The 22,761-nt window shown below is 41.3% G+C and overlaps 1 protein-coding gene across 4 annotated transcripts in view; it reads left to right on the top strand.

Annotated features, from left to right (window-relative positions):
• Nucleotides 1–1,513: 1,513 nt before the first annotated feature.
• PHACTR2 (phosphatase and actin regulator 2) overlaps nt 1,514–22,761 on the top strand; it is a 71,199-nt gene continuing 49,951 nt past the window's right edge. For 3 of the 4 annotated variants that reach the window (XM_089530257.1, XM_089530256.1, XM_089530253.1), the window contains exon 1: nt 2,300–2,398. In XM_089530257.1, the coding sequence (XP_089386383.1) occupies nt 2,329–2,398 (70 nt within the window). In that variant the 5' untranslated portion in view covers nt 2,300–2,328. Of the gene's footprint in view, nt 1,814–2,299; nt 2,399–22,761 lie in introns of those variants that run through there. The other variant, XM_089530254.1, reaches the window with a different exon arrangement.

Raw genomic sequence — 22,761 nt, 5'->3', positions numbered from 1 at the left:
TCTGCATAAAAATGAATAGGATTGATCTGGGAAGGTTTAGCAGCAAACAGTTTGTGTGTGTGTGTGTGTGTGAGAGAGAGAGAGAGAGGTATGATCTAGGAGACCTGGTGGCACAGTGGTTAAATGCCTATATTGCAGCCACTCACTCACAAACCACAAGGTTGCAAGTTCAGTCCTAGCCAGGGACTCAGGCTCGACTCAGGCTTGTATCCTTTCATCTGTCGGTTGCTAAAATGAGTACCCAGCTTGTTGGGGGCAAGTAGCTTACAATTGTAAACCGCTTAGAGATTGCTTAGGTGGTATGAAGCGGTATATGAATGAAGCTGCTATTGCTATCTTGCCTATCCTGTAACTGGCCCCAGGAGGGAAGACAGAAGTGAGTCTTTTGAGGCTGGGGAAACTAAATAGGGAGAAGCATCTTTGGAAATGAAAGTGGGCCATAGAAATCTGCTGCTTCCTTTGTTCTTATTGTATACTAATTGGTATTATTTTAGAGATATTTAATCATGTAATGTTGTTTTAGATTGTATACCGCTTGGCAGGTTTTTATTCTTCTTTCTTTGCTTCTTTTGTTTGACCCTTACTAGGTAAAGTGCTGTGCAAACTTTACAGTGCTCTAGAAATAAATGTTAATAATAACAACAACAGCAACAACAACAACCCCACTGGGTGACCCTCTCAGCCTCAGAGGATGGCCATGGAAAAACACACACACACACACTCACACTCACACACACACATATATACACCGTGAAGAAACCTGTAGAAAAAACCCATGGCAAGTTGGGAAAGACTTGAAAGCACAACAACACATCTACATGGCTCAGGTCTACACTCTTTGTCAGACCGTTTCTCCTTGTATGGACTGGCCTGGACTCTGAGATCCTCTGGAGAGGCCCTTCTCTCCCTCCCAACACGGCTGAGGGCCTTCTCAGTGGCTGCCCCCAGACTCTGGAGCTCCCTGCCCAGGAGATGAGAAGGGCTCCCTCCTTGATGGCCTTCCGCTGGCAGTGAAGACCTAGCTGTTCACACAGGCGTTTAGGGAATCGCTATAAGGACCGGCTGGCATGGTGGACTATTTTTAAACATTTGATACAGGTCTTTTTTTCTATGTATAGCTTTATCTTTTTAAAAGTGTGTTTTGTTCTTTTAATAACTATCAGTTTTAATGCTGTAATAATGTAATTGCTTTTTAATGTACTTTTTTCTGTTTTTGAACAGTTCTGGAAAAAGAGCGGGATACAAAAATATAATAATAAGAATCATCATCATCATCATCATTGAAAAAGAACAGACCTGAAATGTTGCTGCTAAGCCCCCCCCCTTTTAGCCCCCCCCCCTGGCTGAAGCCCTTGAGGCTCCTTTCCTTTCCCAGCCCAGAGCTCTTTGGTGCTGCTGCTGCTGCTGGCTGGGGCTGGGCTGGCCCTGGCCCCTCCCTGCCTCCCTGCCCAGGAGCCCTTTGCCCCTTCCAGTGGCCAGGCAGCGGGGAAGGAAGGAGAGGCACTTGCAGGGACTCCTAGAGCCCCAGAGGAGAGCTGGGCTGCTGCTGCGAGAGGAGAAGAGAGGAGAGGAGAGGAGGAGGGCTTACAAGAAGAACTCCCTCGGAAAAGGAGGCAGAAGTTGCAAGCAGGGAAGGAGGGAGGGAGGGAGGCTGCCAAGGCAAAGGAGCAGCAGCAGCAGCAACAGGCGAGATGAGCCCTTGGGAGCTTTGCTGGGCGAGGAGACCTTCTTCCCAAAGGACCCCGAGAGCCCCCTGATCGCTGGGAAAAGATGGGCCAGACCTCCGTCTCCACTCTTTCGGAGCAGGCCAGTGGTAAGTCCAGGCAAACGGGGGATCAGCCAGGCAGCAGCCTCCCTTCCCCCAAGTTGGAGGAGCAAGCAGAGGGAGGCAGGCAGACTTTGTAGCCAGAGCCCTGGCAAAGTATTCCAACGCAGAGCAGCTAGGGACAGATTTCTTTGGCCAGGAGGAAGGAAAGGACACAGCAACAAGAGTTGGGAGCAGCCTTGGGCTTCCTCTTCCTCCTCTTGGTAGGAAATGCCTTCTTTCTCTCCTTTGGGCTTGCTTTGCAACTTGCCAGGGAGGGCTGGAGTCCTTCAGAGAAGCCCCCGGATCGTGCTCTGCTGCTCCAGGGACAGAAGAAGGCACGCCTTGCAGTCCTCCTGGGGCTGGGCGCTTGGTTTTTAAACAGAGAAAATCAACAAATCAGGGATCCTTTCTGAAGTACGGAGACAGGTTTTTGTGGCGGAGATGGTGAAGTCGGCGCCCAGCTTCTCCTTTTTATTCGCAAGCCCTTGTTTCCTCTCTCAAAAGCCTGGGTTTGTTAGGATATGGCTGGCGGTGCAGGGTTCACAGGGGAGCTTCGCCCTTCTTCCCTCTTGCAATGGAAAGCTGAGATCTGTGAGTGGGGCTTTAGCTGTTTTCGTCCCAGTTGTCTTTTCTGTGCTGCTGTTTTACTTTCAGTTACAACTTCATTGACTTGTAAAGTATAAACTGGAACAACAAATGCATGTAGAGGTCTTGGCTGGTTCGGTTTTTTAGACCTCCCTTCTGTTTTGGGTCTGATATTCTAAACAGCAAGTAGTGACACCGGCAGGAATTATTAGAGCTCTAGCTATCTCTAGACCATGGGCTCAGAATTCCTTAAGTAATATACAGGAGAATTGATGGAATGTATTTTGTTTGCAGAGCATATGGTTCAAATTACTAATCAATATCTGATATTTGGAAGTGTCTGCTCACAAACATGTGTTCTGTTAATTTAACAATAAATCGGCAAACACCTAGAATAATGAAAGAAAGTACATACACACAGAGTCTAAATCCATACCAGAAATGTATATTGTCCATTCAAGCCGTGGCGCCTGTTGTTGTTCCCTGAGTCGTAACTTTGTACATTAATTTCCTCATTTTGACAGAACGCATAATGCACCTGCATGCCTCAGAGTAAATGCGCAATTTACACAGTAGACACAATTCCTGAGGCACTCTGCTTTTCCCACAGCCAACACGCAACAGGCAGATAGTGCGCCCCAAAATTTTCTTGTGCACCAGGGACTTCTCCCCTCCATTGCCAGGGGACATGCTGGTGGCGCCTGCCTTGGTCCTGCTTCAGATTGGTAGCAGAGATGCTGAAGAACCGGAAGTGGAAGTCTCTTGGGCATCCTGTTTCCTTTTTGACATCATCATCATGCTAGCTCTGATGAGACCTTGAGTAATATGGGCGAATGTGCCGAGGAGCCTCACTTCACCTACCTAGTGATGTTCTTTTGTTGGAACAGTACGTCCCAGAGCCATTTGACACATTGCCATTGGGAATGCTTTGCTATGGATTAGAAATGGCGTGACTAGTAGTTAAAAGAAGTGTCAGATTCTTTTGCCTGAAGTAGAGCTTTATTGTGGCCAAGTAAAAATCAAACTTGTTTATTTCTTCAGTGGCAGTTTTGTTGTGCCATGTAGGCTAGTTACTGAACATATGCTGAACCAAGACCTGGCAGTTAAAGATATTTGTATAATATCTTATACAGTATTTACTGTTTTATGGTGTCAGATTTGAAATCAAGGCCCGCTCCCATCTGCACTACCTAAAGGACAAGGAATAAGGTAGCGAACCCAGACCACCATGTGTCAGAGGAAGATTTCCATTCTCATGCGCACACTTGCATGCTCAGGTCCAAAGTGCTTTCAGTTCTTTGCACCTTTCCTCTGGAAACAGAAGGGAAAGGGTAAGAGAGGGCAAGACTGTGTGCATGTGTCTGAGGAAGGAGGGTTCCTACTCCCTCCAAGTTCAGCCCAGCTTCCAGCTAGGGCTGCATCCATGCTGGAGAAATAACCCGGTTTGGCACCACTTTAACTCTTTGTCTGTCTCTTTGCTATGGAATTCTGGGAGTTGGAGTATGTTGTGGGGTCCAGGACAGAGCTCTGCTCCGCTCTGGGCCCACAATAAACTCCAACCCCCAGAATTCCATAACCTTGAGCCAGGGCAGTTAAAGCGGTGCCAAACCAGGTTATTTCTCCAATGTGGATACAGCCCGGATTTCTTTCAGAGGAGTTGGGAGGAAGGGTAAAAACTCCTACTTGCTTTGAACTCTTGTTCAAAAAGCAACTCAGGAATCTGTTATGTGCCTCAAAGAGGCATAGTTGATCTCGTGCGCTTGCAGTTGCCAGTCTAATATTCCAGCTTCGCTTTTGTTCCAGGGAATTTCATCCTAAAATATTGCAACTTCTCATTCAGCATAGATAACAATTAATCTGACATCTGAAAGAGTTGAGCTTGCTAAATCAAAAAAAGAAACAGGTTTTCTAGAAGAACAAGTTTTCTTTTTCTGAACCATGGCGAACTGGGAACAGAAATCCTTGTTATAACTCATTTTCTTTGCAAGTCACTTCCCCCTTATATGTACACTGCTAGATGGTTCAAAGTAGACTTTGACCGCTTTCTCAACAGTCCAACCAAAGTATGCCTGGATTTTCTTACAAAATGGAGCTAATCATAAAGTTAATCTCTTCCTCAAGCACCTACTAAATTTCTTTTGACATACCACTGTATATCTACCAGGAATGTTTTAAATCTTTATCTAAATGATAAGACAAATAACTTAAAAATGCCTTTGTAATGAGTGTGTCCTGGGTGGGATTAATGCTTCCCAAACTTGTGATATTCCAGCAAACCAAAAGTTGTTCATGCTTTTGAGAAAGGATAGAATTGAGATGGCTTAAAAAAGCCTTTTAATGTTATTCCCAGAGGGTTGGCAATATATTTTGAGGATAGATGTCTTAATAGTGAATTGGGTACTTGGAAACAGCCTAGCAAAAGCCAATGCATGAGTGGATTCACAACTTACCTGGTGTCCTCATCCTTCTCCAATGGTGCTAGGGGCTGAGGTGTGCAGTGTGACCCTTTTGTGAGGTTTCCTAGGTGTCCATGCAGACCTACAAGCATCAGCCTGTGGCAGTAGAGGTGTGCTACTACTAACTGTGTTTTAGGGAACTAAAAACTGACCATGAAAGGAAAAGGTGTTCAGTGTTTTAAAGGTCCAAAGCATACTGCAGTGCTCTGGCTCAATGCTAGGGGATTCTGGGAACTGTAGTTCTCTGAGACATTTAGGCGTGTTACAGACCGCCCAAAATGGGCGGTCTCGCACCGCTGCCGGTTGCAGCGTGGAGGAGCCCCAGCATCCAAACCGCTGGGCTCCTCCGCGCTGCAAATAAGAAGCTCTTTGTGGCACGGATATGACGCCGCAAGGCGCAGCATCATATGTGCCGTGCGACATGTGGACGCAGCGCGTCCACTACGTAAAGATGGCCCCGTGTGGAATGAGCGCCACTATTTTGTACGGACTCGGTCCATATTAGGGTTAGGGGCGTCCGGAAGGGACGCCCCTTTCTAACCCTAATACGGAACCAGTCCGTACTTTATGCCCATCTGTAACAGGCCTTCGCTTTCTCTTTCAGACAGCTCTGGCTACAATAAACTACAATTCCTAGAATTCCCTAGCAGTTAGCTGGGGCAGTTAAAGCGGTCTCAAACTGGATTATTTCTGTAATGTGTTTTGGACCATGGAATAAAATGCAGTGGCTGAGTGAGAAGGGAGACAAAAGATTTAAAAATTCAATAAGTATTAAGATTGGCTTTCAGTTTGCTTTCCAACCAAAAGATGTGAAGTTTTGAAGACTTTAGAAAAATGGATATTTTACAAATTTTTGGAGTGGAGCAAATACACAGTAATCAATTACTGCCCCAGATCTGATGTGCTCTAGTTGCTTTTCCTCATGCTTGAATTTCCCTTGATCACTGGACAATTTGCATGTTCTTATCAAGATTTCTGCTGTTTATATCTCCACATGTCTTGAGATAATTGGATTAATCCTAGAAAGGATACAATTCTATTTTGATGTAAATCAGGTAGCCATATTCAGGAATAGGATATTCTTGGTGCTGGTCCCTATGTCATTATGAAATTCTAAACTGTTTTAGAAATATGGTTAAAATATGGCTGTATAAGCAGTGGAGTTGAATTGTCTATGGCCTTGCAAGTTGTTAAATATATGTAACTATTTAAGCTACTACTTACTTTTAACTACTTACTTAATTATGTTTTAACTATAGTTTGGTGGTTTATGGCATTTATCTATAATAAATAACAATAAACATTAGGAACAATAAATATTGTCTGTCTGAAACTTAGCATGCATACTAAAGGAACCCTATGGATGTATACCTTGGGATAGTTTATATAACCATATTAATTAATATTAATGTGTCCCTTTGTTTGAGATCTGTGGTACCAATGTTAAGCCACTAACTAGCAATAGGTTTGAAGACATGTAGTCTGAAGGACAGAGTAAGCGAGCTGCTTCTAGTTCAAACCATGTTGACCTGGTACTTTGGCTAGTAAGGAATGAGTGTGCTATGTATTTTTTATTCAGATGACGGGGGGGCATTCATGTTTTTGTTGTAGCAACATGCAAAGCATCTCTGTAGATATCAAAAGTAAAACTAGATAGAAATTCTGCTTAGATTTCTTGGTACTTGTTGTCAGGATGTTTTTATTTGGCAGGGTGATTTTTTATGTTGGGATGATGGAACTAAAATCTGTTTCCTTTCTCCTATAGGCAAATATTTATCATTCTGTAGAATCCTACTGTTTGTTGTATTTGGCAGTCAATGAAGGCATTATCTTGGGTCAGATGTTAGCTTGCTTTTCAGCTAGTTCACTGTTAGATCTCTTGGGGCTGGGTACTTCCTGTTTATGAATTTAGGAAGAGCATTTTTCCTATGTGCACACAGAGGAAGCTGGTCTTACGCTGACCGGGTAACTATTTCGCTGACAATTTCTTGCACATAGGCTACAAAAGCCATCTTTTGTTTCTGTAAAACAGAAATATTTATAGCAGCAAGTATCTCTTGAAGCTGCTTAATATAACACAAAGACAAGTGATCCAATCATATGGATACCTCCATATGTCTCCATAATGATTTTATATCAATTACTATAATTACTGTAAAAAGCATTGCGATTTGGACCCCAAACAATGGTTTCATACCTCTGGTAATCCATAGGTTATGCCTTAGCTGTGGACCTATTTTTGAGAGTAGCACAGATTACTGAGAATTGGTATCTTTAGAGCAGAAACATATGTTTCTCGCTGAGGGAAGATGCATATTTCTCAATATATCTCAGTCAGACCTCAAGCCTAGTTCTGGCATGAGTACTGCCTTTAATAATCTTCACCAGAAGAGAGATGGCTGAATATAACTCTGTTGACTTTCCTGGATCTCTGAGGCTTTTGGTACTGAAGATTAGGGATATAATCTTTATTCTTTCTCAGTGGCAGGAAAGGATAACTCATACAATCTTCTCCTTGCTGGTAAAAACACCTTCAAAACTGAACAATTGCAAGGCATTTTCATAGATCAGGACTTACTCTGTGTAAACAAAAGGGGGAAAGGTTGGCAAAAACTTGGGATTTCTGTGCTGGAAACTTATTTTTGCACAGAAAAACAGTTTTTCAGTGCAGAAGAATTCCAGTTTTTGCGCACAAAATCCCATGTGTTGAATTTTGAAGGCATCCTACAATAAATCATCTTATTTCAGCCAGGATTCTCTTTGTTGGGATTTCCCTACACTTGGGGAAAAAACTTTTTCATTAATTAACCAAACATTTCCAGATATTATTTCTATGCATACTATAGACTCTGTGGCCTTCTGATTTTGTTGTTGCAACCCCAGTCAACCCTAGCCTGCACAACCAGTGGTGAGGAAAGATAGAAATTGTAGTTTATTAATACTAGGAAAGGTGTACATCCAGTATTTCTGCCAAGATAAACATCTAGACAATGTCTTGAACTTGGTGTCAGGGGCACTAATAAGTTTTTAAGCATGGAGCTTTCAAGTGAGGTCATCTCAAGATCTGGAGTGAAATGTCACGAATATGTGAATGATACCCAACTCTTCTTTTCTTCTCATAGAGGTGAGATGATGTGAATGCAACCTAGTCCCTGTTGGAAATGTCAGTGGGCTGGACACGGGCCAGTAATTTGGATCTCATTTCAGACAATACAGAGGCATTGTTAATGTATGATTTGTCTGCCTAGATATTTGGTGTTTCTGCTGAAGGTTCAGATTGAGTGTGAGGGTGCTTATCTTTGTTAGGGGACTCACACATGCCTCTGTGCTTCTGGGCACCTTTTATCAGCTTCACCTGTTATGCTGGCTGCCACCCTATTTCTATGGAGAGAGCCTTGCTCTGGTTAAATATACCATATTAACCTTCACTTTGGACAGCTGCAATGCATTGTATGTGGGGCTGCCTTTGCAATTAGCCTGGAAAGTGCAGCTACTTCAGCACAGAGCTGTGGCACTGATAATTAGCGTGTGAATGGTGGTTCTATGAACCCATTGTGCCTGATTTTTGCCTTCTTCACTGGCAAAGGAAGTTCTTCTCCTCAAAGTTCTAGTTAAATTACAGAATTCACTACCACATGAGGCATGAATCCATAAAACTTTAACATGGGATTAGTCCAAGTCATGGACAACAAATCTATGCATGTTAAAGTTGTATGGATTCATGCCTCATGTGGTAGTGAATTCTGTAATTTAACTAGAACTTTGAGGAGAAGAACTTCCTTTGCCAGTTCTTAATCTATCATCATTAAGTATAACTGGGTGACCCTCAGTTCTTATTTTATGAGAGAGTGGGAAAAATGTCTTTCCATTCAGTTTCTCCACACTATGTCTTATGTTACAGCATGTCTTGCTTTATTCACCTTTTCTCTAAATTAAAATGTCCCCAAATTCTGTAACCTTTATCCACAACAAAGATGTAAATGTAGCTGACCTTCTTAAAAGCAGTTCTACAGTACAGTGAGTTTCAACACACATACAAATGGAAATGGCTAAAAAAAAAACCACACAGCCACAACTAATTTTCAGAAAAAGGAATTTCTCAGCATTGAGTGGCTCATGTGGAGAGGCTGAAGTCACCATTCAGGAGAAACTGTGACAGATAGGAAACTGATGGAGAGGTGTGTGTAGCTATCGCAGGAGAGGGAGGAGCATTATGGGAACATTGTGATCCCAAAGCTGTTGCCTGTGTGGTTCTGCTCAGCCTCCTCTCCTGCTGCTGTTGCCATTGCCATGTGCATTCAAAAAGATATTCTGTTTTATGTGCATATACTTTGGCCTTGAGTGAGTACTGTGTTCAGTTCTGGAAGCATAATTTTAAGAAGGGTATAGACAAGTTGCTGTGAGTTCAGTGAAGAGCAATGAGGATGCTAAAAGAGGTAAAAAGGATTAAACATATGAAGACAGGTTGGAGAAGCTGAACATGTTCAGCTCTGTGAAGAGAAGACTGAGAGGTGGCATCACTGCACTCTTTAAATACCTCAAGGATTGCCAACAAAGAGCAGGGTGCAGGCTTGTTCTCTGCCTCTTCAGAGGGTAGAATTAATTTTAGCATTAGAAGGAACTTCTTGACAGTTTGGCAGTGGAACCAGTTGCCTAGAGAAGTGGTAGGGTCTCCTTCTCAAGTTATTCTCAAAAAGAGGCTGGCCATCTGCTTACTGGATACAAAGCAGAGATAAGCAAAGTGCAGCCCTGGGAATGCATGAGGCCCCATCTGGCTATTTTATGGCTCTCAAGTCCTCATCAGGCTTCCCCTGGATTGCCTTTTTCTGACAAGGTGAACCACTCCTCCTGGAAGGTTTCATCTCCCTCACATTGCACTGTTTAACATAAAAATAAATAAACCACAAAATATGCCCATTTTGTAGAATTCCAGCCACTTCTGATATGACCTGTGTTGGCTTGCAGCATTTTTGGCATGCTATGTAGCCCCCAGAGAGTTCCAGGTCAGAAGACTGGCCTCTGAATCTGATGTAATTTCCTGTTTCTTGTTATAAAGAGTCAGAAAGAACTACTCACAAGTACTTGTAGTACTTGTAAAAGTAGTAATTTACCATTATGATTGATATCTTTAGAGACAATCAAACTTTGCTCTGAAACATTAATGGTGTTTATAAAAACACCATCTTTTATTAGAGTCTTTGACCCTTTATGAAATACTTGTGTCATCACCAGTTATCATTTTTGGCATCACTAGAGGATGAAATGGATTCATAGTGTAGAAAGCTGCTAAGAGATATCTATGCAGTGCCTACTCCCAGGGCTTCAGCTTCAGCTAACTTAAGCATCTGTAGTCTTAAAATAAGAATACAAAACAGTTGTTTGGTGAGAAGGCTGGGCTTTCTTTGATCATCGTTGTTGCTGTCGGGTACAACTAACCAGCTTGACCCATCTAGCTTTCATCCTTCCTTGGTCTTCCATTAACTGTCAGGTCTCCGTTTATATGTAGGACACACTTGCTGGGTACAAAACTTCTGTTTTTCATCACTTTTGAATTTTGGCACACTCTTACACATTTCAACTTGTAACTTAAGGTGTTTTTTTTAACTTAGTATTTAAGGGAAATAAGGATTTCTGAAATAATGTTTCCCCTCAATTATAAATAAAGCTCATTGGAGTGGACAGATAGAGTAAACAACTTTCCCCATTTATTGTAGTCATAAAACTGAAAGGTACACATCTGCTAAAGAAAATGCAACTGTGCTAGGGCTGGCTGACCAGTGATAGAAGCTAGGCTTTGCTTTGTTTTTCTTTGCTTGTTCACTGCATCTTCTCTTTGCTTAGACAAGCCAAATGCCACTGTGACAGCATCAGCTGCCAATGTTGTTGCACAGAGAGGAACCTCCTGCTCTTTATAGAATTCAAAGACACATTTGTGGCCTTGCCTGGGAGGAGCAGGGAGGACCACTGATTGACAGCTTTCTTATGCAATGTCCTTCCAAGCCTTTGAGTCACTAGGATAGGCAGAGCGACTCAGCAACTGAACTCTATCCTATTCTGAAGATGAAACAACATGGCTGGCAAGCACAGGCAGCTACTGCTTCTCAACAACAAAAGGGTGGTGTTAGTATGGTGACTTGCAGGGAAAATATTAATTGGTAGCCAGGAAAGGATGCTTAACTCTTTGCTGCTTTTGACACACACAGTAATAATAATAATAATAATAAAATGTATTTGTATCCTGCCCCTCTGAGAACAATCGGGGCGGCTAACAAAGTTAAAAATACAAAACATATAAAATCCCTGGTACCCTCCCCTCCTTAAAAAAGTATTAAATCCAATGCAATATTTAAAAAACAGAACAAAAACAACAAACAAACAAACATACAAGTTAAAAACTGACCAGAAGGTCAACAACATCACACCAGCAAACAATCAGTGGGAGCAGCAGTATCTTTCCTAGATGTTTTTCTAAGGCCGGGTTCTCTATTCTGGGAAGGCCTGCCAGAAGAGATCTGTCTAAACAGCCTTTTTAAAGCTGTCTAAGGATGTAAGTAGACGGATCTCATCCGGCAGGCCGTTCCACAGCCTGGGGGCGACGATGGAAAATGCCCTCTGGGAGGTAGTCGAGAGCCTAGATTTTTGTGGCTGAAGTAGGCCTCTCCCAGAGGAGCGGAGTGCGCGGGGAGGATTATAGGGGAGAAGGCAGTCCCGAAGATAGTTTGGACCCAAACCATTTAGGGCTTTAAAGGTGATAACCAACACCTTATACTGGGTCCGGAAGCTAATGGGCAGCCATTGGAGGGACTTTAGAACCGCGGTAATATGGTCCCTCCTGGGTGTTCACAGGGCTTCCAAAGATTTATTTCTTAGACTGGGTTGACAGAATTGGCCGAGGTGGTGTTTGAGTGGAAGTGCCTGTTTTTACATCTTTTGCAAGCCTTGTTGGGTTCCCTGTTGTGAGAGACGAGCAACACATAAATCAAATAAATAAAAAATACACAAATGAATTGGTAAAAAATTTAAGATGCCACAGTTCACCTGCTGCTACTTGGTTGCACATTCTGTTGTGTAGTAGAGAAATAGTGTGATGTATGTATGTAGATGTAAAGGGGGTCTGAAGGTAAAATATTTGAGTATCACTATCTTATTGAACACACTGACCACTCCTAATTCCTCCAATGAAAACTCATTTGTAAATACAAGTTGCCGACCTTAATCCTGTGATTTTAAATGTTGAAGGAATTTGCTTAGATCAGAAAAACTTGCAAGAAGCTAGGCAACTTGAGGACCATTTTCACCAAAGTTTGTCAATATAGTAATTGAGGTGGATCCCAAATTTGGGTGAATAAGAGGATTTTTATTCAGAAATGTGCAAGAATGGAATCAAACACGCAATAGTAATTTAAACAGGCATACCATTTAGAGCTAACCAAAGTGGAGATATGGAAATTGGATAGCAGAGTTTTAGGGGTGTAGAGGGGTAATATTTACCTATCCTGGAGGGATGACGAAAGAAAGTGGGATGTGGCTCAGATGGGGTCTGAAAGAGACACAGTGTGTAGAAGGATCTGGGCACACTGTGTCCTTTATGCTTGAAGAGGCTACACTTTGGGACTGATATTAATATCTGAGATCCTAGCCTCAATGGATGTGCTATCTTGCAAAGTAACATAGACCTAATGGTCTTCCCAGGAACTGACAATGGAAACCAGTAACAACTGATGGCTTTAACTTCAGAGTGACAAAAATAGTGATTGGATTTAAAGACAACCCCAAGATAGATTGACAGGGAAGTTGGCTGGGAACATGGCAAGACATAGGTGGGGAGTGTTGGCTTTACTGCTATTGCCTTTTGTTTCTGGCATGAGACAATATGCAGAGAGCCTGTGGGGAAAATAGAGTAAATCCAATCAATTATTATCTTGCTATTACCTGGGTCCTTCACATGTCTTCAGGTCTCTGTGTCTCCATGGGAAATTCATCTGGTATTCCAGTGGTCATAGGCAACATGCTCCATATGGAAATATGGAGACCCCACTGGGTATGTTAGGTATGCTAACATAGAATTAAATTTAGCTTTTCAAGCCAGTAACCCCAACTGGGATTACCCAACAGTATTGATTTGGAAGCAGCAATCCCAGCACCATGGTAGTTACTGAAACAAATCCCTGATGGGGAATTGCTTATCTTCCATTTCTGCTAACAGCATGGAGACAGCAGCTGATCAAGTGAGATATGCAGAAAATTCTTCAGCTGTAGTTCAAGAAAGCAGCTTTTTAAAGCTCATGTCCTCATCTGGAAATCCTCAATGTAAGATTGCACTGGTATTTTCTCTTTGAATAACTTTAAATTGAAGAATTAAACATTTATTTAATTTTTACACTGGTGAATATATTGATATGTTGAACACAGATCAGTCTTCTACTTTGGGATTCATTCACCAGCAAAAGATTACCTCTTCTCTCTCTCCCATTCTATTTCTCTTCCTCAAATGGCTGGAAAAAATGTTACAAAGAGTTCAGGAAACTGATCATCATAAAGAGATAATTACAGTCATTCCTCGACATCTGTAGTTTTGACACGTGTGGTTTCGATTATTCACAAGGTCAAGGCCGCTGGGTGTACACACACTCCTCCTCCTCATCCCTCCTGGGCTTTTCCCCTGGAGAGGGAAAAAGTCTAAGAGGGAGTAGCCAGGAAGGGTGCGCGCGCCAATCCCACCCCTTTCCAGGACAGAGAGCTGCCTCTTTTCCCCACCATTTTCTAGGGCAGGTAGCTGCCTGGGAAAAGACAGTTCTTTTGCCTTGGAAAGGGGTTTGGGGAAAGTGAATGCACCCTCCTTCCTTCCGTTCCAAGGTTTCAGAGAGCTCCCTCTAAGGAAAAGAGGGAGCCACAGATGTGCACTCCCTTGCCCTTCCAGCACCTCAGAGAGCTTGCTAAAGTTGTTTCAGGCTTCAGAAGGGAGATGGGAGCACACACACATGCTCTGCTCTCCCCCCCCCCACTTTATTTGTAAATTTTGACTTTTGCCGGGCTCTTGTGCCCCTAATCCCCATGAATGTCAAGGGCTGACTGTATATTGCATTTTTAATACCCTTGAATAAAAGTGTGTAAGACTGTGCCTTCATTTGTAAAGTGGTTCCGGTCTTTCTTGGAAGAGCAAACTCAGTAGGTGGTGTTGGGTTCTGTTTGATTTCTTGGCCACCTCAGGGTTCTGTTCTGTCTCCCATGTTATTCAACATCTATATGAAACTGCTGGGAGAGGTCATCCGGAGTTTTGGGCTGCAGTGTCACTGGTATGCTGATGACACCCAACTCTATCTCTCCTTTCCATCAGACTCCAAGGAAGCTGTCTCTATACTGAACCAGTATATCCTGTCAGTAATAGACTGGATGAGGGCAAACAAATCGAAGCTTAATCCAGACAAGACAGAGGTGCTCCTGGTCAGTGTTAAGGCAGATCAGGGAATATGGATTCAGCATGTACTGGATGGGGTTACACTCCCCCTGAAATCTCAGGCTCGCAGCTTGGGTGTGCTCCAGTGGCCAGGAGTGCATTTGCACAGTTGAAAGATGTGCTCCAGCTAACCCATTCCTTGACTTTACTGTTTTAAATGATGCTGTTTTTATTTGTTTTAATGTTAGTAGTATTTAATTTATTTATTTTTTAACTTTTCTAGTCAGTGTTTTAGCTTTGTCTTTTTAATATATTGTAACCCACCTTGAATCCCATTGTGTGAGAAAGGCAAGATATAAATTCTGGAAATATATAATAAATAAATAAGCAAACTGAACTATTTAAAAAATCTCTGGTGTAATATAAGGAAGTGCAACCTTAGAGAGCATTAAAAGACTTATGACAAGTGTGTTGTCTTTTCTGCACAGAAATGATTGCCCTGTTTCTTTGTTATTCCACACTACCTGTGCATGCTGCTAGCAGAAGAACTTTTGAATACAGGATTATGTATTTGAAAAAGGTTGGATTGCTAGGATGGTGTTTTAAGGTGGATCATGAGGTGAAAATTGCTACATGTTACAAGTTTACTATTCAGTGTAGCAAAATCAATATGAGTTGAAAGCTTACAAATACAGAAACAGTTGATTGTGTGCAGGAACAGGAACAGAATTAGAGAAATTATGTTGTGCAAAATACTGGTGACTAAGCTTTCATTAGGCCTTTGCATGTTTAAAAATGTCAACAGCTACTCAGTTTTAAATGCTTGGGAAAGGCAAGGTTATTTGTTTGGAAGCAATTTCTAGCTGTACTGGATAAAAATAACCACTTTTTCCTCTATTAAGGGGAAAAACATGATTCTGAGAGGGAGACCACAATACTGTTAACTACAGCATATATGATTTTATTTTAATTTTGTACTGAAGGTGATGTTAAAGAGAGAATGTCCTGAAAGAAGGCGTGGGTGATGTTTAAAAAGGAGGTTGGCTTCCTAAAGTGCTCAGGAAAAGTGTTGTATATAGAATGGCCTTTCAGTGCTTTTTTATTTTTAAAGTGTACATTTTGTTGCTCTATGACTAAAGAAACAAGGATATATATATATATATATATATATATATATATATAGAGAGAGAGAGAGAGAGAGAGAGAGAGAGAGGGGGGGGGAGTGTCAGTCAGTGGTCAAATGCTTCACTTCATGTTGTTCAGTAATGCATTTCCTCTGGATCCCTTCCAGTCTGGTTTTCGCCCACGGCACTCCACAGAGACGGCCCTTACTAAGATCTCAAATGATCTTTTGCGGGCCAAGGCGAATGGCCTTTATTCTATCCTTGTCCTACTCGATCTGTCTGCGGCCTTCGACACCGTGGACCACTGTCTCCTAATAGATGTACTCTCTGACCTTGGTTTCTCGGGCCTTGTTCTCGATTGGTTCACATCTTACTTGTCAGATCGATCTTTTTCAGTGGTCTCGGGTGGTCAGACCTCGTCTTCTGTCCCCTTATCTGTTGGAGTTCCTCAGGGCTCTGTTTTGGGTCCCCTTCTGTTCTCTTTATACACACTCTCCCTTGGCAAACTTATCAGTTCTTTTGGTTTCTCCTACCATCTTTACGCCGATGATACCCAGCTGTACCTTTCCACCCTAATCTTTCACCAGAGCTAGAGCAGCAAGTGTCATCCTGTTTAACAGCTGTCTCCCACTGGATGCACCATCGGCGTCTGAAGCTCAATATGTCCAAGACTGAGCTTCTTGTTTTCCCTCCTAAGCCCACCCTTCACTATTCCTTTTCTATTTCTGTCAATAACATCTCGATCCAGCCGGTCCAGGAAGCCCGCAGTCTCGGTTTCATCTTTGACTCCTCTTTGTCATTTATCCCACAGATCCAGACTACAGCCAAAGTCTGTAGATTTTTTCTCTATAATATCGCCAAAATCCGTCCATATCTCTCAGCTTCTACCGCAAAGACACTGGTCCATGCCCTAGTGGTCTCACGACTAGACTACTGTAACCTCCTCTTGGCAGGGCTTCCCCTCTCTCATCTCCACCCATTAATTTCTGTTCAGCATTCAGCTGCACGCATTATTTCACTCGCTCGCCGTTATGATCATGTCTCCCCTCTGTTGTCTTCCCTTCACTGGCTCCCTCTTCCTTTCCGCATCAGGTACAAACTTTTGCTACTCACCTTTAAAGCCCTGCATGGGCTGGCCCCTCTTTATTTAACTGATCTTCTCTCTCCCTACATCCCTACTCGCACTCTCCGCTCTGGTAGCCAAAGTCTCCTCTCTCAACCCAGGATCTCCTCTGCCCCATCCCGGATCCGTCCCTTCTCTCTAGCTGCCCCTCATTCCTGGAACCTTCTTCCTCTGCATGCACGGCTCATCACTTCCCTAACCAGCTTTAAAACTGAGCTGAAAACCATATTGTTTAGGGAAGCGTTCTCAGGGAATTTGTGATTGTTATCTGGCTGTCTGACAATATTTGATGTGATGTGATTTGTTTGATATTTGATGTTTTTACTCTGTTTTTTCCTTTCTATATGGTAATTTTATCTATTCCTCTTTTAATTGTTATTATCTTAGAATGTACGCCTTGGGCAGGCTTTTATTTACTTCTAATTTTACCGACTTTGTACAGCGCTGTGTATAATTACAGCGCTATAGAAATAAAGTTTAATAATAATAATAATAATAGTTGAAAGAAGAGAAAGGCGGTGGAAAATTAGCTATATAAAGTATTTATATGCAAAAATCTTGGTCTTTCCTTCCACAAGAGCTTTCTAGTTATCGGCAAGAACCCTAGGATGTTTCCGGATGTGGCTTCTATTGGGCAATTGTGGTGCCTCAGTCATAGAGTGTTATGGAGTGTGTGTGTGTGAACCAGACAATATAATTTTCCACCTGTAGTCCTCCCATCTTCTTTTATTCTCTCTGTATAAAAATCTCTTAATGAGGAAAAAAGAGAAGAGTGTCTCAATACTTTTTGATTGGTAGCACTGATTTAGGAAATGTCTGCCTGGCAGCCCTGGAGGAAGATGACTGTGATCAAGTCTGTAGCCTGCTTAATGTACAGCCTTTGTGAGTCACATTTTTATTGGTTGGTGATGAGAAATATGTAAGCTTCAAGGTGATTCATGTTTTTTTTAAAAAGTCGCTCTTCATTTTCTCCATATAATTGAACTATTTCAGGGCTTCCTGTATTCTGGTCAAAACAGAATACCTTTAAATACTGTATATTAGATAATTTGAATCTAGTCTTTGTTTTTTGTGATCCCAGTGTATTTTTGTTATCCTATCTCCCAGAACTTTAAAAAATTCAACACAGTCCTTTACATGTGGCAAATATTCTTTAATATTTTATTAAATTATTATATGTATTAAATTATTATAAGGGTATTGAATTTGTTAAACAAAATAAATGAATGCAACAAAATTAGTGCCAGGTGCATATCAGTAATTCCACCAGGACCTTTTATAATACTGGCAATTGACTAGAGTCTAGAAACAAGTTTATTTGTCACTGAATACTTGTATTTAAATGTTGCTTTTTAATGCTGGATGGATGGCTGGATTTATTTATTTTTATCATTTTGTTTTTATTTTGATTCACATATAAAAACTACAGATGGCAAGGATGAGATGAATCCTTGCCTTTTCTGTTGCACAGGGAGGAATGTCTCTTCTGAGATGATGTCAGTTATAGTGCATGAGACTGAGATGCTGTACCCAGTTACCATGAGTAAATCCATTAAACTCAAGTGGGACTTGCTCCTCTGTAGGCATTTATGGGATTGCACTGTAAACCTCATACAGTTATGATGACCAATTAAAATGTCATAAAGGGCATAAACCTCCATGTTTTCCAGACTTTTTAATCCTAGCTGCTTGGGTGCGAAGAAGTAGGAAAAGTGTTAATGTTTTTATAATGACCAGCATGATGACTGCAGTAGAATCAGTCCCAAGATGGAAACTGGAGACTGAATGGCTCACTGGTAGGTGTGTACAAGTGTCAGGGATGGTGGATCATTGCCAGCAGATTGATTGGCAGCAGATCCACCAATGCCTATCCATCCCCTCTTGCACACAAGTCTGCTGCTGCCATGTATAGCTTGACTTATAAAGAAAAGGCCTCATGGAACATTTACATTGGGAAGAAATCAAAGGCAGGGAAACTGAGCTCTTATACTCTTACTTTGAATCACAGATGATAATCCAGCCAGGACCATTGCTTGTTATCACCTCCATGCTTGACTCCTGTTTTGACACGTCTTTCAGCACCTGGAGATATGAAAGTGTGATGTGTAATATGACACAGTTATGTAATATTTAAGCTGTCTTTTAAATATATATATATAATAAAAATACTTGGCAATAAATCAAGTCCATTCCCCTCCTCGGTCTTTTAATGAGTCACCTATATTTATTTTTCTTCTGCGGCACTGGTTGTAACTATTTTTGCACAAGATAAGAAATCTTCTCACTTGAGTAAGGGGTGGTTCCCACCCACATTTCTGAAACTGTTCTAAAAATTATTCTTTTCAATAGATGAGTTCAAGAGTATCATGTTCATGCACCTGTATTTTTTCCACCCTCTTTTTCCACATGCCCCTTTCCCCTCAAGTTTAAGGGATCTTGTGGAACAGCATTTGATGTGTTGTGAAATGCTGTGACTGGAAAGTTCACAGTCTCTGTATACATGTGTATGTGCACATGCATGCACACAGTACCACTTTCTCTGTTCACATACAGCTCCTTGGCTTCGATAAATTCTTGGAGAGTGCTTTATTCATTACAGCAAAGCAACTCAAAACATCAAAGCCAGGGCAAATGAAACCCTAAAGAAAATGAAAAACTAGCAAACCGGTTGGAACTTGTAAAGTATTTCTGTTTGTTGGGACTTTTACTTGCTTTCTCAAGGACTTCAGGATCAAATTTTGTTCTGTTATATAGTACTCCCTGGCAGGCAATCATTTGGTAGTACTGGCTGACAAATAAAAAGGACAAAACTTGTTTGGGTTTTATTAAAAGAAAAACACTTTTATTATTACAGTTAGCCTTTCATAAAGCATGTACTTCATTAAACATAGGCTAATTCTTTCCTGGTTGGCAAGTCTAGAAATAAAAAGTTGGGGTGCAGATTTCACTTTCTGCAAATGAAAGGGCTGCTTTCAGCCACAGAAGGATTTTGAACCAGTGTAGGGATCTCACTGGAGGAAAGGGGGCCATTTTTGTCATTTCTCTCCTGCATTCACTTCCTGCCTGGTTCTGGAGTGTACCCTAACCACCCAGAGCAGTTCTTTGAAGGAGGCAAAGAGCTGCAGGAAGAACAGCAAAAATTATTTCTCCCACTGGGATCAAAGACTGGATCCAAGCCAAAGTTTCATTGGTGAGGGGTAGACATACACAAAAACCAAAAAACAGACTTTAAATAATGAAAGGTCCTGACTAAGTTCTTATTGATTAAAATGGACTCCTTCTAATAAATCAGTAATAATGGAATAATCTATAAATTAAACCAGCTGAATGTTTAATTATTTTTATATCATGACCACTGCACCATAGAATGCCAGCCCTGAATATTACAATAGACAACCGTCTGTCCTAGGGACCACTCATTTTTCTAAAATATCCTTGTGAAGAGGCTGGTTTTGAAATTTGAAGAAGTTGGAGTGGGACTTGGAAACTAGGAGAGGTATGTGGAAAGGGCTGGGATGTTTGCCATATTGTTGAGCAGGAAGGCTGGTTCTACTTGTTTAGTGACCTCTTCATCCCTGCTTAAAGAAACATTTCTGTTTAAACAACGGCAGAGATGGGCAGTTGAAGCCCTTGAGATGATTTTGGTCTATACAGTGGGCCCTTGATATCCATCAATATTTGCTTTTCAGAATTTATGACTTCTCAGTGTTGCTGTACAGTACAACCTCATATCGATGGGACTACTATCCATAGTTTCACTTACCCATGTCCAAAAAAATATGTTCTCTCTAGGCATTTCCTAGGTCCTTGTTTCTCTGACATGCTTCTTGTGGAAGTTGACCATAGACTTCTGCTGGAGGACCTGGAGATTCTAGAGGCCCCCCCAATGCAACTCTATGGTCAACTCTGTGGTAAGTTCAGGAATGTACCCCCAGAGATCTGCTGGTCATATGTACCAGCAAAAAAACAGATGCAGTGACTGTAGATGTATTCCTTTGCTGATATTTCAAGTTATTTTTTTCCAAGTTAACATTGATATGAAATTGGTCAATGCAACAGATCTGGAAGGAGGAAATTAAATGGGGTGTTTAGATTTTGTTGTTGTTGTTGTTGTTGCTGCTGCTGTTGTTATCTACCCTCAAGTCGATCTCGACTCATGGCAACCCTGTGGATGATACATCTCCAAGACTCCCTGTCCTCCATTGTAGTTCCTGCAATCTCATACCCATGACCTCCTTAATAGAGTCCATCCATCTAGCATGCAGTTTTCCTCTCTTTATGCTTCCATCCACTTTTCCTAGCATTATTGTTTTTTCCAGTGAATCATACATTCTCATGATGTGGCCAAAGCCTCAGTTGGCTGCCAGAGAGATTTCTAGTTTGGTCTGTACTAGAACCCATTTGTTTGGCTTTTTGGCTGTCCATAGTATCTTCAGCAATCTTCTCCAGCACCACATTTCAAATGAATTGATTTTCTTCCCATTGGCTTTCTTAACTGTCCAGCTCTTGCATCTATGCATGGTAATAGGGAATACAGTGGCTTGTACAATTCTAACTTTCTTGCTCAGTTGTATATCTTTACATTTTAGGATCTTTTCTAGTTCTTTCATAGCTGTTCTCCCCATTCTTAGTAGGTCAGGTTATATCTGTTTGAAAAAACGCTCTGCGCTATGGATGGATTTATCTATGTATATGATTCCTTTAGCTACAAGTGGTATGTGACCACCTTTTACCACAAAAGCATTTGTTCAATTAATTTGCTAATAATTCTGCTTATAACTACTAAATACAGTAATGTGAAGCTTTGCCATGCATAATTTCAGAACAACACCAGAGATACATTTCACCTGTATAACAAAACAAAAACAAAAAAATATGTACTGGTAACTGCAGACCAGCCACCATTTCCATTTGGCAGTTTCTGAAATGGGGAGAAAGTTGAGTGGGACTGAGTAGTGCTGACAGCTGGGGTAGCAAAGAGAGGGGGAAGGGAGGTTTACGTAGCTGCTGCTTGGCTACAGCCCATTAAATAAATTATAAACCTAAATCACGTCTTTAAATCTCTGTAAAATAAACCTTTTTGTATAATCTTGATATTTGTGATTACAGTTTATGATGTCAATGCAAGAATTATGATTATGGCTGATTAAGTGGGGATATAGTCCTTTGTTTTTAAGCCTTTTAAAATACGTATAGCTGAACCTCTTTATGGTTTCCAATGCTGAATTTTCACTGTGGTAACTCTGTGTACATTTAGTAAAGAAGTCAGACAAGAAACAGCACCAAGTGTGCCTATGGAGTATTTTCCATCTCCATTTTCCTTCTTCAGTGGAGAACTTGAAGCATTAAGTGATGCAGCTGTTTGCCATGAGTGAAACATGATGCCTAATAAAAACTGTCTGCGACTGGTTTAGCTTCCTCTGCTCTATACCAAAGGAGCCATCATTGGATTTGACAAGGTCCCTGTGGTTCCTAAAGCAAAAAGCTGATGCTGAGGTTGTTGTTTAAGTATCACACATGATTAAATAAGAAATAAAATTTAAAATTGACAAATTGAAAATTTTGGGCAGGTTGTTGACATAGTATCTTTATTAACCGTTGTCTTCATTGACTTGCAATTAATTATGGCTTTGTAATTCATTCCTAGGGAAAGCATTTTGGGTTGTGTTGGGGGGGGGGATAGACAGAAAAAATGGGTAGTCTATCTTGCATTAATGGAAACATTTTCCTTTAATGAAAAACCACCTTTGGATACAGCCCATTGTTTTTGACTTTTCAAGTTTGAGTTTTTGATGGAGCCCATTGTTTTTGATGTAGGGATACTAACCAGTCATAGCAACAACCATGTTGATAACAAAAAATACTATAGATCTAAATAAGTTTCACAGGTCCTCTGCGATACATGTCCTCTAGAAACAGTAAATACTAAATTATGACAACAGTCAATCCTGAACTAATGTTGGATTTCTATATTAAAACCTTAAAATGTATTGCACTTGGGAATGTCAGGCCTAAATGCAACTGTTAGTAGCAACTAACAGTGGAACCAAGATAAGTGCTGACTCACCAAGTCCCAGTTTTCAGTAAATCTAGTCTAGTTGGGATTTAACAGTTGGATTTTCATCATAGACATTCGTCCACAAAAATTAAAGTTGATAGTGAAGGTTGTGACTGATTGGGTTCTCATGAATGCTTTAAAAAGCTCTGTACTTGAGAGACATTTTGCAGCCCATCTTATACCGAAAACAGAACTAGTCTTACTTGGGATA

Source organism: Sceloporus occidentalis, unplaced genomic scaffold (genome assembly GCF_023333645.1).
Source record: "Sceloporus occidentalis isolate IW3139 unplaced genomic scaffold, rSceOcc1.0.p SCAF_6, whole genome shotgun sequence".
NCBI lineage: Eukaryota > Metazoa > Chordata > Lepidosauria > Squamata > Phrynosomatidae > Sceloporus > Sceloporus occidentalis.
Note: the sequence above shows the minus strand (reverse complement) of the source record. Positions and strands in the feature narration are given on the sequence as shown.